The 24,429-nt window shown below is 43.0% G+C and overlaps 1 protein-coding gene across 1 annotated transcript in view; it reads right to left on the minus strand.

Annotated features, from left to right (window-relative positions):
• snx18a (sorting nexin 18a) overlaps positions 1–24,429 on the minus strand; it is a 42,041-nt gene that overhangs the window by 8,846 nt on the left and 8,766 nt on the right. The window contains exon 2 of the mRNA XM_084177042.1: positions 16,320–16,789. Within this exon, the coding sequence (XP_084033168.1) occupies positions 16,320–16,789 (470 nt within the window). The remainder of the gene's footprint in view (positions 1–16,319; positions 16,790–24,429) is intronic.

Genomic DNA, 24,429 nt, shown 5'->3' on the forward strand with positions numbered 1-24,429 from the left:
ATGCTGTTCTAATGTTCTACTACTGATGCTGTTCTAATGTTCTACTACTGATGCTGCTCTAATGTTCTACTACTGATGCTGTTCTAATGTTCTACTACTGATGCTGCTCTAATGTTCTACTACTGATGCTGTTCTAATGTTCTACTACTGATGCTGTTCTAAATGTTCTACTACTGATGCTGTTCTAATGTTCTACTACTGATGCTGTTCTAATGTTCTACTACTGATGCTGTTCTAATGTTCTACTACTGATGCTGTTCTAATGTTCTACTACTGATGCTGTTCTAATGTTCTACTACTGATGCTGCTCTAATGTTCTACTACTGATGCTGTTCTAATGTTCTACTACTGATGCTGCTCTAATGTTCTACTACTGATGCTGTTCTAATGTTCTACTACTGATGCTGTTCTAATGTTCTACTACTGATGCTGTTCTAATGTTCTACTACTGATGCTGTTCTAATGTTCTACTACTGATGCTGTTCTAATGTTCTACTACTGATGCTGCTCTAATGTTCTACTACTGATGCTGTTCTAAATGTTCTACTACTGATGCTGCTCTAATGTTCTACTACTGATGCTGCTCTAATGTTCTACTACTGATGCTGTTCTAATGTTCTACTACTGATGCTGTTCTAATGTTCTACTACTGATGCTGTTCTAATGTTCTACTACTGATGCTGTTCTAATGTTCTACTACTGATGCTGCTCTAATGTTCTACTACTGATGCTGTTCTAATGTTCTACTACTGATGCTGCTCTAATGTTCTACTACTGATGCTGTTCTAATGTTCTACTACTGATGCTGTTCTAATGTTCTACTACTGATGCTGTTCTAATGTTCTACTACTGATGCTGTTCTAATGTTCTACTACTGATGCTGTTCTAATGTTCTACTACTGATGCTGCTCTAATGTTCTACTACTGATGCTGTTCTAAATGTTCTACTACTGATGCTGTTCTAATGTTCTACTACTGATGCTGTTCTAATGTTCTACTACTGATGCTGTTCTAATGTTCTACTACTGATGCTGTTCTAATGTTCTACTACTGATGCTGTTCTAATGTTCTACTACTGATGCTGTTCTAATGTTCTACTACTGATGCTGTTCTAATGTTCTACTACTGATGCTGTTCTAATGTTCTACTACTGATGCTGTTCTAATGTTCTACTACTGATGCTGTTCTAATGTTCTACTACTGATGCTGTTCTAATGTTCTACTACTGATGCTGTTCTAATGTTCTACTACTGATGCTGTTCTAATGTTCTACTACTGATGCTGTTCTAATGTTCTACTACTGATGCTGTTCTAATGTTCTACTACTGATGCTGTTCTAATGTTCTACTACTGATGCTGTTCTAATGTTCTACTACTGATGCTGTTCTAATGTTCTACTACTGATGCTGTTCTAATGTTCTACTACTGATGCTGTTCTAATGTTCTACTACTGATGCTGTTCTAATGTTCTACTACTGATGCTGTTCTAATGTTCTACTACTGATGCTGTTCTAATGTTCTACTACTGATGCTGTTCTAATGTTCTACTACTGATGCTGTTCTAATGTTCTACTACTGATGCTGTTCTAATGTTCTACTACTGATGCTGCTCTAATGTTCTACTACTGATGCTGTTCTAATGTTCTACTACTGATGCTGCTCTAATGTTCTACTACTGATGCTGTTCTAATGTTCTACTACTGATGCTGCTCTAATGTTCTACTACTGATGCTGTTCTAATGTTCTACTACTGATGCTGTTCTAATGTTCTACTACTGATGCTGTTCTAATGTTCTACTACTGATGCTGCTCTAATGTTCTACTACTGATGCTGTTCTAATGTTCTACTACTGATGCTGCTCTAATGTTCTACTACTGATGCTGTTCTAATGTTCTACTACTGATGCTGCTCTAATGTTCTACTACTGATGCTGTTCTAATGTTCTACTACTGATGCTGTTCTAATGTTCTACTACTGATGCTGTTCTAAATGTTCTACTACTGATGCTGCTCTAATGTTCTACTACTGATGCTGTTCTAATGTTCTACTACTGATGCTGCTCTAATGTTCTACTACTGATGCTGTTCTAATGTTCTACTACTGATGCTGCTCTAATGTTCTACTACTGATGCTGTTCTAATGTTCTACTACTGATGCTGTTCTAATGTTCTACTACTGATGCTGTTCTAATGTTCTACTACTGATGCTGCTCTAATGTTCTACTACTGATGCTGTTCTAATGTTCTACTACTGATGCTGCTCTAATGTTCTACTACTGATGCTGTTCTAATGTTCTACTACTGATGCTGTTCTAATGTTCTACTACTGATGCTGTTCTAATGTTCTACTACTGATGCTGTTCTAATGTTCTACTACTGATGCTGTTCTAATGTTCTACTACTGATGCTGTTCTAATGTTCTACTACTGATGCTGTTCTAATGTTCTACTACTGATGCTGTTCTAATGTTCTACTACTGATGCTGTTCTAATGTTCTACTACTGATGCTGTTCTAATGTTCTACTACTGATGCTGTTCTAATGTTCTACTACTGATGCTGTTCTAATGTTCTACTACTGATGCTGTTCTAATGTTCTACTACTGATGCTGCTCTAATGTTCTACTACTGATGCTGTTCTAATGTTCTACTACTGATGCTGTTCTAATGTTCTACTACTGATGCTGTTCTAATGTTCTACTACTGATGCTGTTCTAATGTTCTACTACTGATGCTGTTCTAATGTTCTACTACTGATGCTGTTCTAATGTTCTACTACTGATGCTGTTCTAATGTTCTACTACTGATGCTGTTCTAATGTTCTACTACTGATGCTGTTCTAATGTTCTACTACTGATGCTGTTCTAATGTTCTACTACTGATGCTGTTCTAATGTTCTACTACTGATGCTGTTCTAATGTTCTACTACTGATGCTGTTCTAATGTTCTACTACTGATGCTGTTCTAATGTTCTACTACTGATGCTGTTCTAATGTTCTACTACTGATGCTGTTCTAATGTTCTACTACTGATGCTGTTCTAATGTTCTACTACTGATGCTGTTCTAATGTTCTACTACTGATGCTGTTCTAATGTTCTACTACTGATGCTGTTCTAATGTTCTACTACTGATGCTGTTCTAATGTTCTACTACTGATGCTGTTCTAATGTTCTACTACTGATGCTGTTCTAATGTTCTACTACTGATGCTGCTCTAATGTTCTACTACTGATGCTGTTCTAATGTTCTACTACTGATGCTGTTCTAATGTTCTACTACTGATGCTGTTCTAATGTTCTACTACTGATGCTGTTCTAATGTTCTACTACTGATGCTGTTCTAATGTTCTACTACTGATGCTGTTCTAATGTTCTACTACTGATGCTGTTCTAATGTTCTACTACTGATGCTGTTCTAATGTTCTACTACTGATGCTGTTCTAATGTTCTACTACTGATGCTGTTCTAATGTTCTACTACTGATGCTGTTCTAATGTTCTACTACTGATGCTGTTCTAATGTTCTACTACTGATGCTGTTCTAATGTTCTACTACTGATGCTGTTCTAATGTTCTACTACTGATGCTGTTCTAATGTTCTACTACTGATGCTGTTCTAATGTTCTACTACTGATGCTGTTCTAATGTTCTACTACTGATGCTGTTCTAATGTTCTACTACTGATGCTGTTCTAATGTTCTACTACTGATGCTGTTCTAATGTTCTACTACTGATGCTGTTCTAATGTTCTACTACTGATGCTGTTCTAATGTTCTACTACTGATGCTGTTCTAATGTTCTACTACTGATGCTGTTCTAATGTTCTACTACTGATGCTGTTCTAATGTTCTACTACTGATGCTGTTCTAATGTTCTACTACTGATGCTGTTCTAATGTTCTACTACTGATGCTGTTCTAATGTTCTACTACTGATGCTGTTCTAATGTTCTACTACTGATGCTGTTCTAATGTTCTACTACTGATGCTGTTCTAATGTTCTACTACTGATGCTGTTCTAAATGTTCTACTACTGATGCTGTTCTAATGTTCTACTACTGATGCTGTTCTAATGTTCTACTACTGATGCTGTTCTAATGTTCTACTACTGATGCTGTTCTAATGTTCTACTACTGATGCTGTTCTAATGTTCTACTACTGATGCTGTTCTAATGTTCTACTACTGATGCTGTTCTAATGTTCTACTACTGATGCTGTTCTAATGTTCTACTACTGATGCTGTTCTAATGTTCTACTACTGATGCTGTTCTAAATGTTCTACTACTGATGCTGTTCTAATGTTCTACTACTGATGCTGTTCTAATGTTCTACTACTGATGCTGTTCTAATGTTCTACTACTGATGCTGTTCTAATGTTCTACTACTGATGCTGTTCTAATGTTCTACTACTGATGCTGTTCTAATGTTCTACTACTGATGCTGTTCTAATGTTCTACTACTGATGCTGTTCTAATGTTCTACTACTGATGCTGTTCTAATGTTCTACTACTGATGCTGTTCTAATGTTCTACTACTGATGCTGTTCTAATGTTCTACTACTGATGCTGTTCTAATGTTCTACTACTGATGCTGTTCTAATGTTCTACTACTGATGCTGTTCTAATGTTCTACTACTGATGCTGTTCTAATGTTCTACTACTGATGCTGTTCTAATGTTCTACTACTGATGCTGTTCTAATGTTCTACTACTGATGCTGTTCTAATGTTCTACTACTGATGCTGTTCTAATGTTCTACTACTGATGCTGTTCTAATGTTCTACTACTGATGCTGTTCTAATGTTCTACTACTGATGCTGTTCTAATGTTCTACTACTGATGCTGTTCTAATGTTCTACTACTGATGCTGTTCTAATGTTCTACTACTGATGCTGTTCTAATGTTCTACTACTGATGCTGTTCTAATGTTCTACTACTGATGCTGTTCTAATGTTCTACTACTGATGCTGTTCTAAATGTTCTACTACTGATGCTGTTCTAATGTTCTACTACTGATGCTGTTCTAATGTTCTACTACTGATGCTGTTCTAATGTTCTACTACTGATGCTGTTCTAATGTTCTACTACTGATGCTGTTCTAATGTTCTACTACTGATGCTGTTCTAATGTTCTACTACTGATGCTGTTCTAATGTTCTACTACTGATGCTGTTCTAATGTTCTACTACTGATGCTGTTCTAATGTTCTACTACTGATGCTGTTCTAATGTTCTACTACTGATGCTGTTCTAATGTTCTACTACTGATGCTGTTCTAATGTTCTACTACTGATGCTGCTCTAATGTTCTACTACTGATGCTGTTCTAATGTTCTACTACTGATGCTGTTCTAATGTTCTACTACTGATGCTGTTCTAATGTTCTACTACTGATGCTGTTCTAATGTTCTACTACTGATGCTGTTCTAAATGTTCTACTACTGATGCTGTTCTAATGTTCTACTACTGATGCTGTTCTAATGTTCTACTACTGATGTGTTCTAATGTTCTACTACTGATGCTGTTCTAATGTTCTACTACTGATGCTGTTCTAATGTTCTACTACTGATGCTGTTCTAATGTTCTACTACTGATGCTGTTCTAATGTTCTACTACTGATGCTGTTCTAATGTTCTACTACTGATGCTGTTCTAATGTTCTACTACTGATGCTGTTCTAATGTTCTACTACTGATGCTGTTCTAATGTTCTACTACTGATGCTGTTCTAATGTTCTACTACTGATGCTGTTCTAATGTTCTACTACTGATGCTGTTCTAAATGTTCTACTACTGATGCTGTTCTAAATGTTCTACTACTGATGCTGTTCTAATGTTCTACTACTGATGCTGTTCTAATGTTCTACTACTGATGCTGTTCTAATGTTCTACTACTGATGCTGTTCTAATGTTCTACTACTGATGCTGTTCTAATGTTCTACTACTGATGCTGTTCTAATGTTCTACTACTGATGCTGTTCTAATGTTCTACTACTGATGCTGTTCTAATGTTCTACTACTGATGCTGTTCTAATGTTCTACTACTGATGCTGTTCTAATGTTCTACTACTGATGCTGCTCTAATGTTCTACTACTGATGCTGTTCTAATGTTCTACTACTGATGCTGCTCTAATGTTCTACTACTGATGCTGTTCTAATGTTCTACTACTGATGCTGTTCTAAATGTTCTACTACTGATGCTGTTCTAATGTTCTACTACTGATGCTGTTCTAATGTTCTACTACTGATGCTGTTCTAATGTTCTACTACTGATGCTGTTCTAATGTTCTACTACTGATGCTGTTCTAATGTTCTACTACTGATGCTGTTCTAATGTTCTACTACTGATGCTGTTCTAAATGTTCTACTACTGATGCTGTTCTAATGTTCTACTACTGATGCTGTTCTAATGTTCTACTACTGATGCTGTTCTAATGTTCTACTACTGATGCTGTTCTAAATGTTCTACTACTGATGCTGTTCTAATGTTCTACTACTGATGCTGTTCTAAATGTTCTACTCTACTGATGCTGCTCTAATGTTCTACTACTGATGCTGTTCTAATGTTCTACTACTGATGCTGTTCTAATGTTCTACTACTGATGCTGTTCTAATGTTCTACTACTGATGCTGTTCTAAATGTTCTACTACTGATGCTGTTCTAATGTTCTACTACTGATGCTGTTCTAATGTTCTACTACTGATGCTGCTCTAATGTTCTACTACTGATGCTGCTCTAATGTTCTACTACTGATGCTGTTCTAATGTTCTACTACTGATGCTGTTCTAAATGTTCTACTACTGATGCTGTTCTAATGTTCTACTACACTCTCTGTTCTAAATGTTCTACTACTGATGCTGTTCTAAATGTTCTACTACTGATGCTGTTCTAATGTTCTACTACTGATGCTGTGTTAATTATTTGGACACACTTCGGTCAAGCAGAATCCAAGTAATCGGATGCAGCTGTCCGGTTAGTTAGGGTCACAGATGGTTAGTTAGGGTCACAGATGGTTTAGGCATAGAAGTCGGAAATGAGAGGGGTGGAATTGTTAGCCTAAATCATGGGAACTAAAGCTGCTTGGCATCGATTTAAATAGTCCTACATTCCGAAAGAGATGACTTGTAAATAGCATCTTGTTTAGCCAGCCATATTGGTTACATCACCTAATATTCACAGTAGTGTTTGCTTAGCCTCAGGTCTATTTGTTTGTTTGTGAAACTATCAAGAAGCATTGCTTATGCACGGTTAACAAGATCACACCTAAAGTGGCAAACAGACAACCAATGCCCAAAAACTCAGGGCTATATTTAGTGTTTGTAAAGGATTTTTATTGAGCCATGCAGGCACTGTACTCTACAGCTATAAACCCCTAAAATGGGTATCCAGGCCTGTGCGGTAATGCATTGGTATTTTTAGCTGTAGTTCCCTGTTCGGACCCATTCTTATCGGCTTGAACAATGCCTACAGAGTAGACTCGGGCCCAGGCAGAGTTCTCTGGCCGATGGGAACAGGTCGTTCATGTCAGGAATCTGGAGACTATTTTTTGGTCGAGCCCTCAGTCATCAAGACAGTTTTAGATCTACAATGATCTAATCTGTTATGAGAGGTTTAATGGAAGTTTCTTATATGGCAATGAAGCCTAATTCAGTCTACACCACAACCAACACTGAGAGACCAGAACACGACACTGACTAAATACTTCCTGTCTGTTAGAAAAGCCAAAACGCTCCTTTCCCACGTCTTGCTCTGACACACACAGTACCCAACATCCCTCACTCTTGACCAAGTACTATGATAACCCTACTCCCTCCCTAACCCTACTCCCTCCCTAACCCTAACCCTACTCCCTCCCTAACCCTACTCCCTCCCTAACCCTACTCTCTCCCTAACCCTACTCCCTCCCTAACCCTACTCCCTCCCTAACCCTACTCTCTCCCTAACCCTAACCCTACTCCCTCCCTAACCCTACTCCCTCCCTAACCCTACTCTCTCCCTAACCCTAACCCTAACCCTACTCCCTCCCTAACCCTACTCCCTCCCTAACCCTACTCCCTCCCTAACCCTAACCCTACTCCCTCCCTAACCCTACTCCCTCCCTAACCCTACTCTCTCCCTAACCCTAACCCTACTCCCTCCCTAACCCTACTCTCTCCCTAACCCTACTCCCTCCCTAACCCCTCCCTAACCCTACTCCCTCCCTAACCCTACTCCCTCCCTAACCCTACTCCCTAACCCTACTCCCTCCCTAACCCTACTCTCTCCCTAACCCTACTCCCTCCCTAACCCTACTCCCTCCCTAACCCTACTCCCTCCCTAACCCTACTCTCTCCCTAACCCTAACCCTACTCCCTCCCTAACCCTACTCTCTCCCTAACCCTACTCCCTCCCTAACCCCTCCCTAACCCTACTCCCTCCCTAACCCTACTCCCTCCCTAACCCCTCCCTAACCCTACTCCCTCCCTAACCCTACTCTCTCCCTAACCCTACTCCCTCCCTAACCCTACTCCCTCCCTAACCCTACTCCCTCCCTAACCCTACTCCCTCCCTAACCCTACTCTCTCCCTAACCCTACTCCCTCCCTAACCCTACTCCCTCCCTAACCCTACTCCCTCCCTAACCCTACTCTCTCCCTAACCCTAACCCTACTCCCTCCCTAACCCTACTCTCTCCCTAACCCTACTCCCTCCCTAACCCCTCCCTAACCCTACTCCCTCCCTAACCCTACTCCCTCCCTAACCCCTCCCTAACCCTACTCCCTCCCTAACCCTACTCCCTCCCTAACCCTACTCCCTCCCTAACCCTACTCCCTCCCTAACCCTACTCCCTCCCTAACCCTACTCCCTCCCTAACCCTACTCTCTCCCTAACCCTACTCCCTCCCTAACCCTACTCCCTCCCTAACCCCTCCCTACTCTCTCCCTAACCCTACTCTCTCCCTAACCCTACTCTCTCCCTAACCCTACTCCCTCCCTAACCCTACTCCCTCCCTAACCCTAACCCTACTCCCTCCCTAACCCTACTCCCTCCCTAACCCTACTCCCTCCCTAACCCCTCCCTAACCCTACTCCCTCCCTAACCCCTCCCTAACCCTACTCCCTCCCTAACCCTACTCTCTCCCTAACCCTACTCCCTCCCTAACCCTACTCCCTCCCTAACCCTACTCCCTCCCTAACCCCTCCCTAACCCTACTCCCTCCCTAACCCCTCCCTAACCCTACTCCCTCCCTAACCCTACTCTCTCCCTAACCCTACTCCCTCCCTAACCCTACTCTCTCCCTAACCCTACTCCCTCCCTAACCCTACTCTCTCCCTAACCCTAACCCTACTCCCTCCCTAACCCTACTCCCTCCCTAACCCTACTCCCTCCCTAACCCTACTCCCTCCCTAACCCTACTCCCTCCCTAACCCTACTCCCTCCCTAACCCTACTCTCTCCCTAACCCTAACCCTACTCCCTCCCTAACCCTACTCTCTCCCTAACCCTACTCCCTCCCTAACCCTACTCCCTCCCTACTCCCTCCCTAACCCTACTCCCTCCCTAACCCTACTCCCTCCCTAACCCTAACCCTACTCCCTCCCTAACCCTACTCCCTCCCTAACCCTACTCCCTCCCTAACCCTCCCTAACCCTAACCCTACTCCCTCCCTAACCCTACTCCCTCCCTAACCCTAACCCTACTCCCTCCCTAACCCTACTCCCTCCCTAACCCTAACCCTACTCCCTCCCTAACCCTAACCCTACTCCCTCCCTAACCCTACTCCCTCCCTAACCCTAACCCTAACCCCTCCCTAACCCTACTCCCTCCCTAACCCTACTCCCTCCCTAACCCTATTCCCTCCCTAACCCTAACCCTAACCCCTCCCTAACCCTACTCCCTCCCTAACCCTACTCCCTCCCTAACCCTACTCCCTCCCTAACCCTAACCCTACTCCCTCCCTAACCCTACTCCCTCCCTAACCCTACTCCCTCCCTAACCCTAACCCTAACCCCTCCCTAACCCTACTCCCTCCCTAACCCTACTCCCTCCCTAACCCTACTCCCTCCCTAACCCTACTCCCTCCCTAACCCTAACCCTACTCCCTCCCTAACCCTACTCCCTCCCTAACCCTACTCCCTCCCTAACCCTAACCCTACTCTCTCCCTAACCCTACTCTCTCCCACCAGACTGATGCAGTTCAGGTGCACTCTGAGAACTAAACTAGCTTACTCTCAGGATGAGCAATCATTTCCATTGAAGACGTGTGTTCAACGCGCTGTGGTTGAGGGTGTCCTCATCTGAAATGACGTGTGGTCTGATGAGAGACAAGCCGAGGCAGGAAATGTCTGAAATTGCCTTTTGGTAGGATGTGTTTAACATTTTAGGCCTAGCTAGAGAGACGGTTTGAGAGGTAGATTTGATTTGACTTGCCGACCGTTAGCGAGAACATTCTAGTTCCCTGTTCTGTTTATTGGGCGGAAGCATTAGTTTAAACCTACATTAGCTCACATCAATAACTGGGAGTATTCAGCCCTATTGAAGGATACACATGGATGTCATTTTGTGTCATGTGGATCGTTGACACGGGCTCTAGGTTTGCACAATTTCAAAAACTTTAAAAAGACTGAATATAAAAAAAAGGACAACAAAACGTATTTACTTTAACCGTTTAAAGCGAGGAAGGAATGAAGCAACACTAGAGAGAGAGAGAGAGAGGAGGTAGGCTAATAACATTAGGGGAAACATTACGACAAATTAAAAATCTAAATTCGCTAGCCTATCCTTGGAACCTTGTAGGCCGCTGCAACAGAATCCCATGTTCTCTTCTGCTTTATCAGGATTTGAACTAGGTGCGTAATTCCAGTATAATACAATACAGTATTACAGTATAATACAATACAGTATTACAGTATAATACAATACAGTACAGTAATATAGTATAATAATATAATATGCCATTTAGCAGACGCTTTTATCCAAAGCGACTTACAGTCATGCGTGCATACATTTTTTGTGTATGGGTGGTCCCGGGGATCGAACCCACTACCTTGGCGTTACAAGCGCCGTGCTCTACCAGCTGAGCTACAGAGGACCAGTACAGTAATACAGTATAATACAATACAGTACAGTAATACAGTATAATACAATACAGTACAGTATTACAGTATAATACAACACAGTACAGTAATACAGTATAATACAATACAGTATAATACAATACAGTACAGTATTACAGTATACTACAATACAGTAATACAGTATAATACAATACAGTAATACAGTATAATACAATACAGTAATACAGTATAATACAATACAGTACAGTATTACAGTATAATACAATACAGTATTACAGTATAATACAATACAGTACAGTAATACAGTATAATACAATACAGTACAGTAATACAGTATAATACAATACAATAATACAGTATAATACAATACAGTACAGTATTACAGTATAATACAATACAGTACAGTAATACAGTATAATACAATACAGTACAGTAATACAGTTCACACTCAAAAAGATTAGCCTACTGGAGCTAGTTACATTTATTTCACCCAAGAGAGCAGAGCTAAGCCTATATCAATGGGCCTATGTATTGGATAATGGCACAATTATTTGGGCTTTTTTTGGGGCTTGGGCTCATTAAATGTCTTTAATGCAGGGCTTATAAAATGTATTTAAAAATCAGGCTCAGGTTGCGTCAGGCTAGAATTTTCGATCAAAGCTTTAATCAAATCCAGACATAGGCCTATTTATATGCTTTATAATGCTTTTGAACGCCACTTCCGGCTTTGGTGGGAGATACCGGGTTACCCGGGAGAAAGTGTGATTTATTATCGGGATGGAACATTTTGTAAAATACCAGGAAAATATTCAACAGTACACAGGACGGAGAAGACAGCGTCACATACAAAAGAGAGAGGGATTTTATTGGTCGCATACGCATGTTTAGCAGATGTTACTGTGGGTGTAGCGAAATGCTTGTGTTCCTAGCTCCAACAGTGCAGCAATATCTAACAATACATACAAATCTAAAAGTAAAAAAAAAAAAAAGTAGTCACTGGGGTGTTTCTGTACCTTCCTAAAGCCTCTGTTCACTTGTTTTTAAAGCCTGCTGTTAAATGGAGACTACCTTTACCAGACACGGGCCAGCTAACAAAGGATTCAATAGTAGCGGAGGGAGCTTTTCTGTCAGGTGTCAAATGCTAAGCTAATAGCTAGCTAGATTATGAACGTCGTTGACACCCACAAAATGTAGTGTAGTGTAGACCTAAATCTTAAAAAATAATCAGCTGCTGTCAAAAATCTACTTGAATCAACCACAATACGACTTCCCAAAGCAATAAAAAAAATTTGAATAAACAGTCAAAAAACAAAAACAGGATGCAGTCTGGTCTGGCTAGCTGCAGACGCTAGGCTATCGCTAGCAACAGTGCTGCCGCTTCACCACAGACGTGTGACATATGAGCCTGGACTGTTCTGGATGATGTTGTGTGTGTGATTGTTAAGCTTCGTGTCATTTACTCTATCTTTGTTATCGTCTCTTGCTCATTGGTAAGTAAACCTTGACCTTGTTAATTCCTGCGTCTGCGTCCTGCCTCTTCGTATACTCGGTACGCGTCACAAATATTGGTGCATTACGGTAATGATAAGCAAGTTTTGGAGATGAGAATGCGTGTTTCGGTAATGAGTGTTGCATAGTTTGCCATTGAAAAACTGTACTGAGCTCTTAGAGATTACATCATCAAACAGTCATTAGTTAATCTCAAATGACTTGCATAAAACTAAAATCACTGATCAGTGCAATTGACTAAAATACCCCTTATCTTAGCATTACTACGTGTAATTTCATGTATTTTCAAAAGTGGACTTAAGCATAAAACATGCTATGCCTTTAAAGTATGTGGGATATGGACCAAAAACATTATTAGGACATCAAACAACAGTATAGGTAAGTGCTAAAACAGGTACACATGTCAAAATGGGGGAAATACCCCTTTAAGTGGCGGTTGCTCTTTGCTGAAACACAAACTCCAGATTGTGGCTTTAAGTATATTAAAAAATGGGGTTTAATAAACCCATATTTCTTGACAACCCCTACTTAATCAAATAGCTTATGTTTTACAAAACATCTATACATTAGGTGTAAGCAGTGGGTCCTATTAAATAATTAAAGTTCCCAGCACAGCACAACCCATTGACTATACTAGAATGGGTTTATTATCATTACCGAAATTAAGGATCTTATTAGAGAAACAGACCTACAAATGATGTGGTAAATGAGAAACTTGTTTTTCGGTAATGAGAGGCCCTTAGCTCAATCTGCAAGTAATAGGAGACCGCCGTTATGATTCAGCAAACAACTGACCAACTACATCACTAAAACCCCACTCATGCCTCCGTGTTGGTAAGGTAACGGTTCTCAAAAATGTCTCCCAATTTTTTGTCATTTCGGTAATGAGAAGGTTAAGTGTGGTAAATGGGGGTGTTTGAAGATTAGATCCTCATTCCGAAGGCATTTAATAAGTGAAGAAATTAAATGAACTAAGGACTGCTCACTCTAGATCACGGTTGACCAACCCCACGTGTTACTAACCTGATTCATCTTATCGACCTGCTAATTATTAGAATCAGGTGCGCTAGATTAGGGTTGGAGTTAAAACCTACAGGACGGTATCTCTCCAAGAACAGGGTTGGGCAGTCCTGCTCTAGATGATATTTTTAAAGCAACTCTAAAAAATGTTACGTTATGACAAATATGTCCACAGACACTGTCTTAACATAATAATTATTATAGTTTAATGTAAACTTAAAGTAGTTTAAACATTTTATGATTTACAGCAACACATTTCGTGTTTAATTCAAATAAGTTAGGTTTTTCTCAAGTAGAATTGTATAAAATGACCCGAGAATTTAATCCGGACGCATTTCGGTAATGAGAATTATGGGGGGAAAATGTACAATTTATTTAAAATAAGACACTGTGCCATAAATTAAGCATCTTAGTCTTCAGAATAATATATAACCATGATGCATCTGCAACAATCAACTAACTCAATTTGCTACTGCCATGGTTAAAACTAGTTTCATGAGAATCACCCAAATGTTGTTTTTTGCTGCCTAAACAAATTAGGGATTTCGGTAACAGAACTTTCCAGTCAGAGAAGCAACAAGTAAGAAATGAAAACAAAATGGCTGTAATTTGGAAGCAGCTTCAATACCACAGACAGCTGAGACAAGCTGCACCAGTCACACAGAGACATGATGTCATTTCCTTTTTACAGCGTGGAAAGTCAGAGAAAAAAAGAAAAGGAGAACTTTAGTGTGAATGTATGTGGGTCATGGGTGACAGACAGACTGACTGGCTTTCCTGCCAAACCCTGTGGCATTTTACGTTGTTTCCAGGCTTTATACATTGTGTAAAAGGTCCACAGTGATTGCGAACACACTCACACTACCAGTCGTGGAAAACCACACAACGCGTCAGTGAAAACCACATACTGCCTTCCCATGTGACTCAGCAGTCAAATTAAAAAGTGTGTGTGTGACAGACTTGGTGTGTGTGTGACGGTCTGGGACTAACAGACTTGGTGTGTGGGATGGTCTGGGACTAACAGACTTGGTGTGTGGGATGGTCTGGGACTAACAGACTTGGTGTGTGGGATGGTCTGGGACTAACAGACTTGGTGTGTGGGATGGTCTGGGACTAACAGACTTGGTGTGTGGGATGGTCTGGGACTAACAGACTTGGTGTGTGGGATGGTCTGGGACTAACAGACTTGGTGTGTGGGATGGTCTGGGACTAACAGACTTGGTGTGTGGGATGGTCTGGGACTAACAGACTTGGTGTGTGTGATGGTCTGGGACTAACAGACTTGGTGTGTGTGAGGGTCTGGGACTAACAGACTTGGTGTGTGTGAGGGTCTGGGACTAACAGACTTGGTGTGTGTGAGGGTCTGGGACTAACAGACTTGGTGTGTGGGATGGTCTGGGACTAACAGACTTGGTGTGTGTGATGGTCTGGGATTAACAGACTTGGTGTGTGTGACGGTCTGGGACTAACAGACTTGGTGTGTGGGATGGTCTGGGACTAACAGACTTGGTGTGTGTGATGGTCTGGGACTAACAGACTTGGTGTGTGGGATGGTCTGGGATTAACAGACTTGGTGTGTGTGAGGGTCTGGGACTAACAGACTTGGTGTGTGGGATGGTCTGGGACTAACAGACTTGGTGTGTGTGAGGGTCTGGGACTAACAGACTTGGTGTGTGGGATGGTCTGGGACTAACAGACTTGGTGTGTGTGATGGTCTGGGACTAACAGACTTGGTGTGTGGGATGGTCTGGGACTAACAGACTTGGTGTGTGGGATGGTCTGGGACTAACAGACTTGGTGTGTGGGATGGTCTGGGACTAACAGACTTGGTGTGTGGGATGGTCTGGGACTAACAGACTTGGTGTGTGTGATGGTCTGGGACTAACAGACTTGGTGTGTGGGAGGGTCTGGGACTAACAGACTTGGTGTGTGGGATGGTCTGGGATTAACAGACTTGGTGTGTGTGATGGCAAAGTAGGCCTGAGCCTAGCAGTATGATAACGATATCACATTACCTTTCTGTACGTGGATGATATCAGGGTAGTATGATGACATTACCTTTCTGTACGTGGATGATATCAGGGTAGTATGATGACATTACCTTTCTGTACGTGGATGATATCAGGGTAGTATGATGACATTACCTTTCTGTATGTGGATGATATCAGGGTAGTATGATGACATTACCTTTCTGTATGTGGATGATATCAGGGTAGAATGATGACATTACCTTTCTGTACGTGGATGATATCAGGGTAGAATGATGACATTACCTTTCTGTACGTGGATGATATCAGGGTAGTATGATGACATTACCTTTCTGTACGTGGATGATATCAGGGTAGTATAATGACATTACCTTTCTGTACGTGGATGATATCAGGGTAGTATGATGACATTACCTTTCTGTACGTGGATGATATCAGGGTAGTATAATGACATTACCTTTCTGTACGTGGATGATATCAGGGTAGTATGATGACATTACCTTTCTGTACGTGGATGATATCAGGGTAGTATGATGACATTACCTTTCTGTATGTGGATGATATCAGGGTAGTATGATGACATTACCTTTCTGTACGTGGATGATATCAGGGTAGTATGATGACATTACCTTTCTGTACGTGGATGATATCAGGGTAGTATGATGACATTACCTTTCTGTACGTGGATGATATCAGGGTAGTATGATGACATTACCTTTCTGTACGTGGATGATATCAGGGTAGTATTATGACATTACCTTTCTGTACGTGGATGATATCAGGGTAGTTGGCCAGATGTCCCTGGTACAGCTGTAACAAATCCATTAACGGGTCCACATCATGTCTCGGCTGCTCTGCAAAGTAGTCTCCGATAGCATCGTATGCCTCTCCGGTGTACGCTATCGCCTGGTTCAACCCCACAGAGTATGCCTGCTGGTCCAGCTCAAACGCCTGCCCCAGTACATTAAACGCCTGGCCCACTTTCTGGTACTCCTTCTTAAACCATGTGATCTGTTTCCGGGCGAATTCGTTGGTGGTGGCGTTGACTTGGACCACGCTGTCGTCCATTTTCTTAGTGAAAGCTTTGAAGCCATCGATCTTGGACTCGACCTCTACCAGGTCCAGGGGGGGTCCCGAGGGCGAGGAGATAGTGAGGAAGAAGTTGGCCCCCACAATCTCATCCTTTTCTGCCTTCCTCTTCCCCTGCTTCCATGACTTCTGGTCCATGCTGTTGAATAGAACACAATAATAAACGGCAGAGTTAGAGTATATCCCCTATAGGACTACACGGTAGAGATAGATCCCCTATAGGACTACACGGTAGAGATAGATCCCCTATAGGACTACACGGTAGAGATAGATCCCCTATAGGACCACACAGTAGAGATAGATCCCCTATAGGACTACACGGTAGAGATAGATCCCCTATAGGACTACACGGTAGAGATAGATCCCCTATAGGACTACACGGTAGAGATAGATCCCCTATAGGACTACGCGGTAGAGATAGATCCCCTATAGGACTACGCGGTAGAGATAGATCCCCTATAGGACTACGCGGTAGAGATAGCTCCCCCTATAGGACTACACGGTAGAGATAGATCCCCCTATAGGACTACGCGGTAGAGATAGATCCCCTATAGGACTACGCGGTAGAGATAGATCCCCTATAGGACTACACGGTAGAGATAGATCCCCTATAGGACTACACGGTAGAGATAGATCCCCTATAGGACTACACGGTAGAGATAGATCCCCTATAGGACCACACAGTAGAGATAGATCCCCTATAGGACTACACGGTAGAGATAGATCCCCTATAGGACTACACGGTAGAGATAGATCCCCTATAGGACTACACGGTAGAGATAGATCCCCTATAGGACTACGCGGTAGAGATAGATCCCCTATAGGACTACGCGGTAGAGATAGATCCCCTATAGGACTACGCGGTAGAGATAGCTCCCCCTATAGGACTACACGGTAGAGATAGATCCCCCTATAGGACTACGCGGTAGAGATAGATCCCCTATAGGACTACGCGGTAGAGATAGATCCCCTATAGGACTACACGGTAGAGATAGATCCCCTATAGGACTACACGGTAGAGATAGATCCCCTATAGGACCACACGGTAGAGATAGCTCCCCCTATAGGACTACACGGTAGAGATATATCCCCTATAGGACTACACGGTAGAGATAGATCCCCTATAGGACTACACGGTAGAGATAGATCCCCTATAGGACTACACGGTAGAGATAGATCCCCTATAGGACTACACGGTAGAGATAGATCCCCTATAGGACTACACGGTAGAGATAGATCCCCTATAGGACTACACGGTAGAGATAGATCCCCTATAGGACTACACGGTAGAGATAGATCCCCTATAGGACTACACGGTAGAGATAGATCCCCTATAGGACTACACGGTAGAGATAGATCCCCTATAGGACCACACGGTAGAGATAGATCCCCTATAGGACTACACGGTAGAGATATATCCCCTATAGGACCACACGGTAGAGATAGATCCCCTATAGGACCACACGGTAGAGATAGATCCCCTATAGGACCACACGGTAGAGATAGATCCCCCTATAGGACCACACGGTAGAGATAGATCCCCTATAGGACTACACGGTAGAGATAGATCCCCTATAGGACTACACGGTAGAGATAGGTCCCCTATAGGACTACACGGTAGAGATAGGTCCCCTATAGGACTACACGGTAGAGATAGATCCCCTATAGGACTACACGGTAGAGATAGATCCCCTATAGGACTACATGGTAGAGATAGATCCCCTATAGGACTACACGGTAGAGATAGATCCCCTATAGGACTACACGGTAGAGATAGATCCCCTATAGGACTACACGGTAGAGATAGATCCCCTATAGGACTACACGGTAGATATATATCCCCTATAGGACTACACGGTAGAGATAGATCCCCTATAGGACTACACGGTAGAGATAGATCCCCTATAGGACTACACGGTAGAGATAGATCCCCTATAGGACCACACGGTAGAGATATATCCCCTATAGGACTACACGGTAGAGATAGATCCCCTATAGGACTACACGGTAGAGATAGATCCCCTATAGGACTACACGGTAGAGATAGATCCCCTATAGGACTACACGGTAGAGATAGATCCCCTATAGGACCACACGGTAGAGATAGATCCCCTATAGGACTACACGGTAGAGATAGATCCCCTATAGGACCACACGGTAGAGATAGATCCCCTATAGGACCACACGGTAGAGATAGATCCCCTATAGGACCACACGGTAGAGATAGATCCCCCTATAGGACCACACGGTAGAGATAGATCCCCTATAGGACTACACGGTAGAGATAGATCCCCTATAGGACTACACAGTATAGATAGATCCCCTATAGGACTACACGGTAGAGATAGATCCCCCTATAGGACCACACGGTAGAGATAGATCCCCTATAGGACTACACGGTAGAGATATATCCCCTATAGGACCACACGGTAGAGATAGATCCCCTATAGGACTACATGGTAGAGATAGATCCCCTATAGGACTACACGGTAGAGATAGATCCCCTATAGGACTACACGGTAGAGATAGATCCCCTATAGGACTACACGGTAGAGATAGATCCCCTATAGGACTACACGGTAGAGATATATCCCCTATAGGACTACACGGTAGAGATAGATCCCCTATAGGACTACACGGTAGAGATAGATCCCCTATAGGACCACACGGTAGAGATAGATCCCCTATAGGACTACACGGTAGAGATAGATCCCCTATAGGACTACACGGTAGAGATAGATCCCCTATAGGACTACACGGTAGAGATAGATCCCCTATAGGACTACACGGTAGAGATAGATCCCCTATAGGACTACACGGTAGAGATAGATCCCCTATAGGACCACACGGTAGAGATAGATCCCCTATAGGACTACACGGTAGAGATAGATCCCCTATAGGACCACACGGTAGAGATAGATCCCCTATAGGACCACACGGTAGAGATAGATCCCCTATAGGACCACACGGTAGAGATAGATCCCCCTATAGGACCACACGGTAGAGATAGATCCCCTATAGGACTACACGGTAGAGATAGATCCCCTATAGGACTACACAGTATAGATAGATCCCCTATAGGACTACACGGTAGAGATAGATCCCCCTATAGGACCACACGGTAGAGATAGATCCCCTATAGGACTACACGGTAGAGATAGATCCCCTATAGGACCACACGGTAGAGATAGATCCCCTATAGGACTACATGGTAGAGATAGATCCCCTATAGGACTACACGGTAGAGATAGATCCCCTATAGGACCACACGGTAGAGATAGATCCCCTATAGGACTACGCGGTAGAGATAGATCCCCTATAGGACTACACGGTAGAGATAGATCCCCTATAGGACTACATGGTAGAGATAGGGTATAAGGGTCTTTCTATAAATTTTACATTTACATTTTACGTCATTTAGCAGACGCTCTTATCCAGAGCGACTTACAGTTAGTGAATCGAACCCACAACCCTGGCGTTGCAAACGCCATGCTCTATCAACTAAGCTACATCCCTGCCGGCCATTCCCTCCCCTACCCTGGACAACGCTGGGCCAATTGTGCGCCGCCCATGAGTCTCCCGGTCGCGGCCAGCTGCGACAGAGCCTGGATTCGAACCAGGATCTAGTGGCACAAAAAACTGGGGTACCAGTGAGGATTTCCTATGCTGGAAAACTTGTTACAGCTTTTGATAAGTCAATAATAATCTGCCATTTATTTCATGTCATTATATTAAGATATAAAGGGGGATCATGGCTATATTCAATACAATTCACGATTTAATTAAAAACCTGTTTAACCCTTTATCATGGTTGGCGTCTTGACGGATTTGTCTAAAATCATGTGACATAAAACATTACTTTTCTGTCCTTACGTTGTCGTTATATAATATACAGTGGGGAAAAAAGTATTTAGTCAGCCACCAATTGTGCAAGTTCTCCCACTTAAAAAGATGAGAGAGGCCTGTAATTTTCATCATAGGTACACGTCAACTATGACAGACAAATTGAGAATTTTTTTCTCCCGAAAATCACATTGTAGGATTTGTAATGAATTTATTTGCAAATTATGGTGGAAAATAAGTATTTGGTCAATAACAAAAGTTTCTCAATACTTTGTTATATACCCTTTGTTGGCAATGACACAGGTCAAACGTGACTAAGTGACAAAACGTCACTTCACCATCTGTCAGTTCGACTGACAAATCTGTGTTTGGCGGATGCCAGGAGAACGCTAGCTGCCCCAATGCATAGTGCCAACTGTAAAGTTTGGTGGAGGAGGGATAATGGTCTGGGGCTGTTTTTCATGGTTCGGGCTAGGCCCCTTTGTTCCAGTGAAGGGAAATCTTAATGCTACAGCATACAATGACATTTTAGACGATTCTGTGCTTCCAACTTTGTGGCAACAGTTTGGGGAAGGCCCTTTCCTGTTTCAGCATGACAATGCCCCTGTGCACAAAGCGGAGTCCATACAGAAATTGCTTGTCAAGATCAGTGTGGAAGAACTTGACTGGCCTGCACAAAGCCCTGATCTCAACCCCACCGAACACCTTTGGAATGAATTGGAACACCGACTGCGAGCCAGGCCTAATCGCCCAACATCAGTGCCCGACCTCACTAATGCTCTTGTGGCTGAATGAAAGCAAGTCCCCGCAGCAACATCTAGTGGAAAGCCTTCCCAGAAGAGTGGAGGCTGTTATAGCAGCAAAGGAGGGGACCAACTCCATATTAATGCCCATGATTATGGAATGAGATGTTTGATGAGCAGGTGTCCACATACCTTTGGTCATGTAGTGTAGTTTACAAGGATAGACCATTACATTTTAAAATGTTAATAAAACAGTTTGACCGTTTTTATGAGTGCGCCACATAAAAAAAGACGTACCGATAGCCGGCTGTTATTGTCGGCCAATCACAGCGGCGCTACAGTCAGAAGCCCCATGTGTAGCAAGTGATTTCTAATCAATGCAAAATGGAATTACAGAATTAAGTTGGCTAAATGAGAAGGAGTAGGCTACAATGAAACAAACAGGTAGGCTGTTGTTTCATATGAATGCTTGTTGTAGACATTGGACAGAGAGCGCAGCAAAACAGCCTCAATTAACCTTGCTACTTTAGCTAACTAGCTGGCTAACTTAGCTGGCTACTGTAGCTAGCTAGCTTCTTTACAACGATTTGATGCAGTCAAGACAGGCACTACCAGATGGTATGATAGATAACCTATGGCAGCAACAAGTTTGTCTAACTAGTGTGAGTTGGTTTGGCTACTTTCTCTCTCCCTCCCTCTGTTACACACACACACTGGCCCCTGCTTCTGCCTTCTCCCTCCCTGGGGCGAATTCATTTTTATTTTTTATTTATTCCACCTTTATTTAACCAGGAAGCCAGTTGAGAACAAGTTCTCATTTCCAACTGCGACCTGGCCAAGATAAAGCAAAGCAGTGCGATAAAAACAACAACACAGAGTTACATATGGGGTAAAAAAACAAAGTCAAAAAATACAACAGAAAATATATATACAGTGTGTGCAAATGTAGCATGTTATGGAGGTAAGGCAATAAATTGGCCATAGTGCAAAATAATTACAATTAGTATTAACACTGGAATGATAGATGTGCAAGAGATGATGTGCAAATAGAGATACTGGGATGCAAATGAGCAAAGTAAATAACAATATGGTGATGAGGTAGTTGGGTGGGCTAATTTCAGATGGGCTGTGTACAGGTGCAGTGATCGGTAAGGTGCTCTGACAACTGATGCTTAAAGTTAGTGAGGGACGCTTATAAGAAATCCCGCTATGCCCGCCGACGAACCATCAAACAGGCAAAGAGTCAATACAGGACTAAGATTGAATCGTACTACACCGGCTCTGACGCTCGTCGGATGTGGCAGGGCTTGAAAACTATTCCAGACTACAAAGGGAAGCACAGCCGCGAGCTGCCCAGTGACACAAGACTTCCAGACGAGCTGAAACACTTCTATGCTCGCTTCGAGGCAAGCAACACTGAAGCATGCATGAGAGCACCAGCTGTTCTGGATGACTATGTGATCACGCACTCCGTAGCCAATGTGAGTAAGACTTTTAAGCAGGTCAACATTCACAAGGCCGCAGGGCCAGACGGATTACCAGGACGTGTACTCCGAGCATGTGCTGACCAACTGGCAAGTGTCTTCACTGACATTTTCAACATGTCCCTGACTGAGTCTGTAATACCAACATGTTTCAAGTAGACCACCATAGCCCCGTGCCCAAGGACACTAAGATAACCTGCCTAAATGACTATCGACCCGTAGCACTGACGTCTGTAGCCATGAAGTGCTTTGAAAGGCTGGTCATGGATCACATCAACACCATTATCCCAGGAACCCTAGACCCACTCCAATTTACATACCGCCCCAACAGATCCACAGATGATGCAATCTCTATTGCACTCCACACTGCCCTTTCCTACTTGGACAAGAGGAACACCTACGTGAGAATGCTATTCATTGACTACAATACAGCATTCAACACCATAGTGCCCTCAAAGCTCATCACTAAGCTAAGGATCCTGGGACTAAACACCTCCCTCTGCAACTGGATCCTGGACTTCCTGACGGGCCGCCCCCAGGTGTTAAGGGTAGGTAACAACACATCTGCCACGTTGATCTTCAACACGGGGGCCCCTCAGGGGTGCGTGCTCAGTCCCCTCCTGTACTCCCTGTTCACCCATGACTGCATGGCCAGGCATGACTCCAACACCATCATTAAGTTTGCCGACAACACAACAGTGGTAGGCCTGATCACCGACAACGATGAGACAGCCTATAGGGAGGAGGTCAGAGACCTGGCCGTGTGGTGCCAGGATAACAACCTCTCCCTCGACGTGACCAAGACAAAGGAGATGATTGTGGACTACAGGAAAAAAAAAAGAGGACCCATTCTCATCGATGGGGCTGTAGTGGAACAGGTTGAGAGCTTCAAGTTCCTTGGTGTCCACATCACCAATGAACTATCATGGTCCAAACACACAAAGACAGTCGTGAAGAGGGCACGACAAAGCCTATTCCCCCTCAGGAGACTGAAAAGATTTGGCATGGGTCCTCAGATCCTCAAAAAATTATACAACTGCACCATCGAGAGCATCCTGACTGGTTGCATCACCGCCTGGTATGGCAACTGCTCGGCCTCCGACCGCAAGGCACTACAGAGGGTAGTGCGTACGGCCCAGTACATCACTGGGGCCAAGCTTCCTGCCATCCAGGACCTCTATACCAGGCGGTGTCAGAGGAAGGCCCTCAAAATTGTGAAAGACTCCAGCCACCCTAGTCATAGACTGTTCTCTCTGCTACCGCACGGCAAGAGGTACCGGAGTGCCAAGTCTAGGTCCAAAATACTTCTCAACAGCTTCTACCCCCAAGCCATAAGACTCCTGAACAGCTAATCATGGCTACCCGGACTATTTGCACTGCCCCCCCCCCCCACCCCATCTTTTTACGCTGCTGCTCCTCTGTTAATTATTTATGCATAGTCACTTTAACTCTACCCCCATGTACATATTACCTCAACTACCTCAACTAGCCGGTGCCCCCGCACATTGACTCTGCACCGGTACCCCCCTGTATATATAGCCTCCCTAGTGTTATTTTATTTTACTTCTGCTCTTTTTTTCCTCAACACTTTTTTGTTGTTGTTTTATTTTACTTTTTTATTAAAAAATAAATGCATTGTTGGTTAAGGGCTGTAAGTAAGCGTTTCACTGTAATGTATACCTGTTGTATTCGGCGCATGTGGCAAATAA

Source organism: Coregonus lavaretus (assembly GCF_964263955.1).
Source record: "Coregonus lavaretus genome assembly, chromosome: 14".
Taxonomy (NCBI): domain Eukaryota; kingdom Metazoa; phylum Chordata; class Actinopteri; order Salmoniformes; family Salmonidae; genus Coregonus; species Coregonus lavaretus.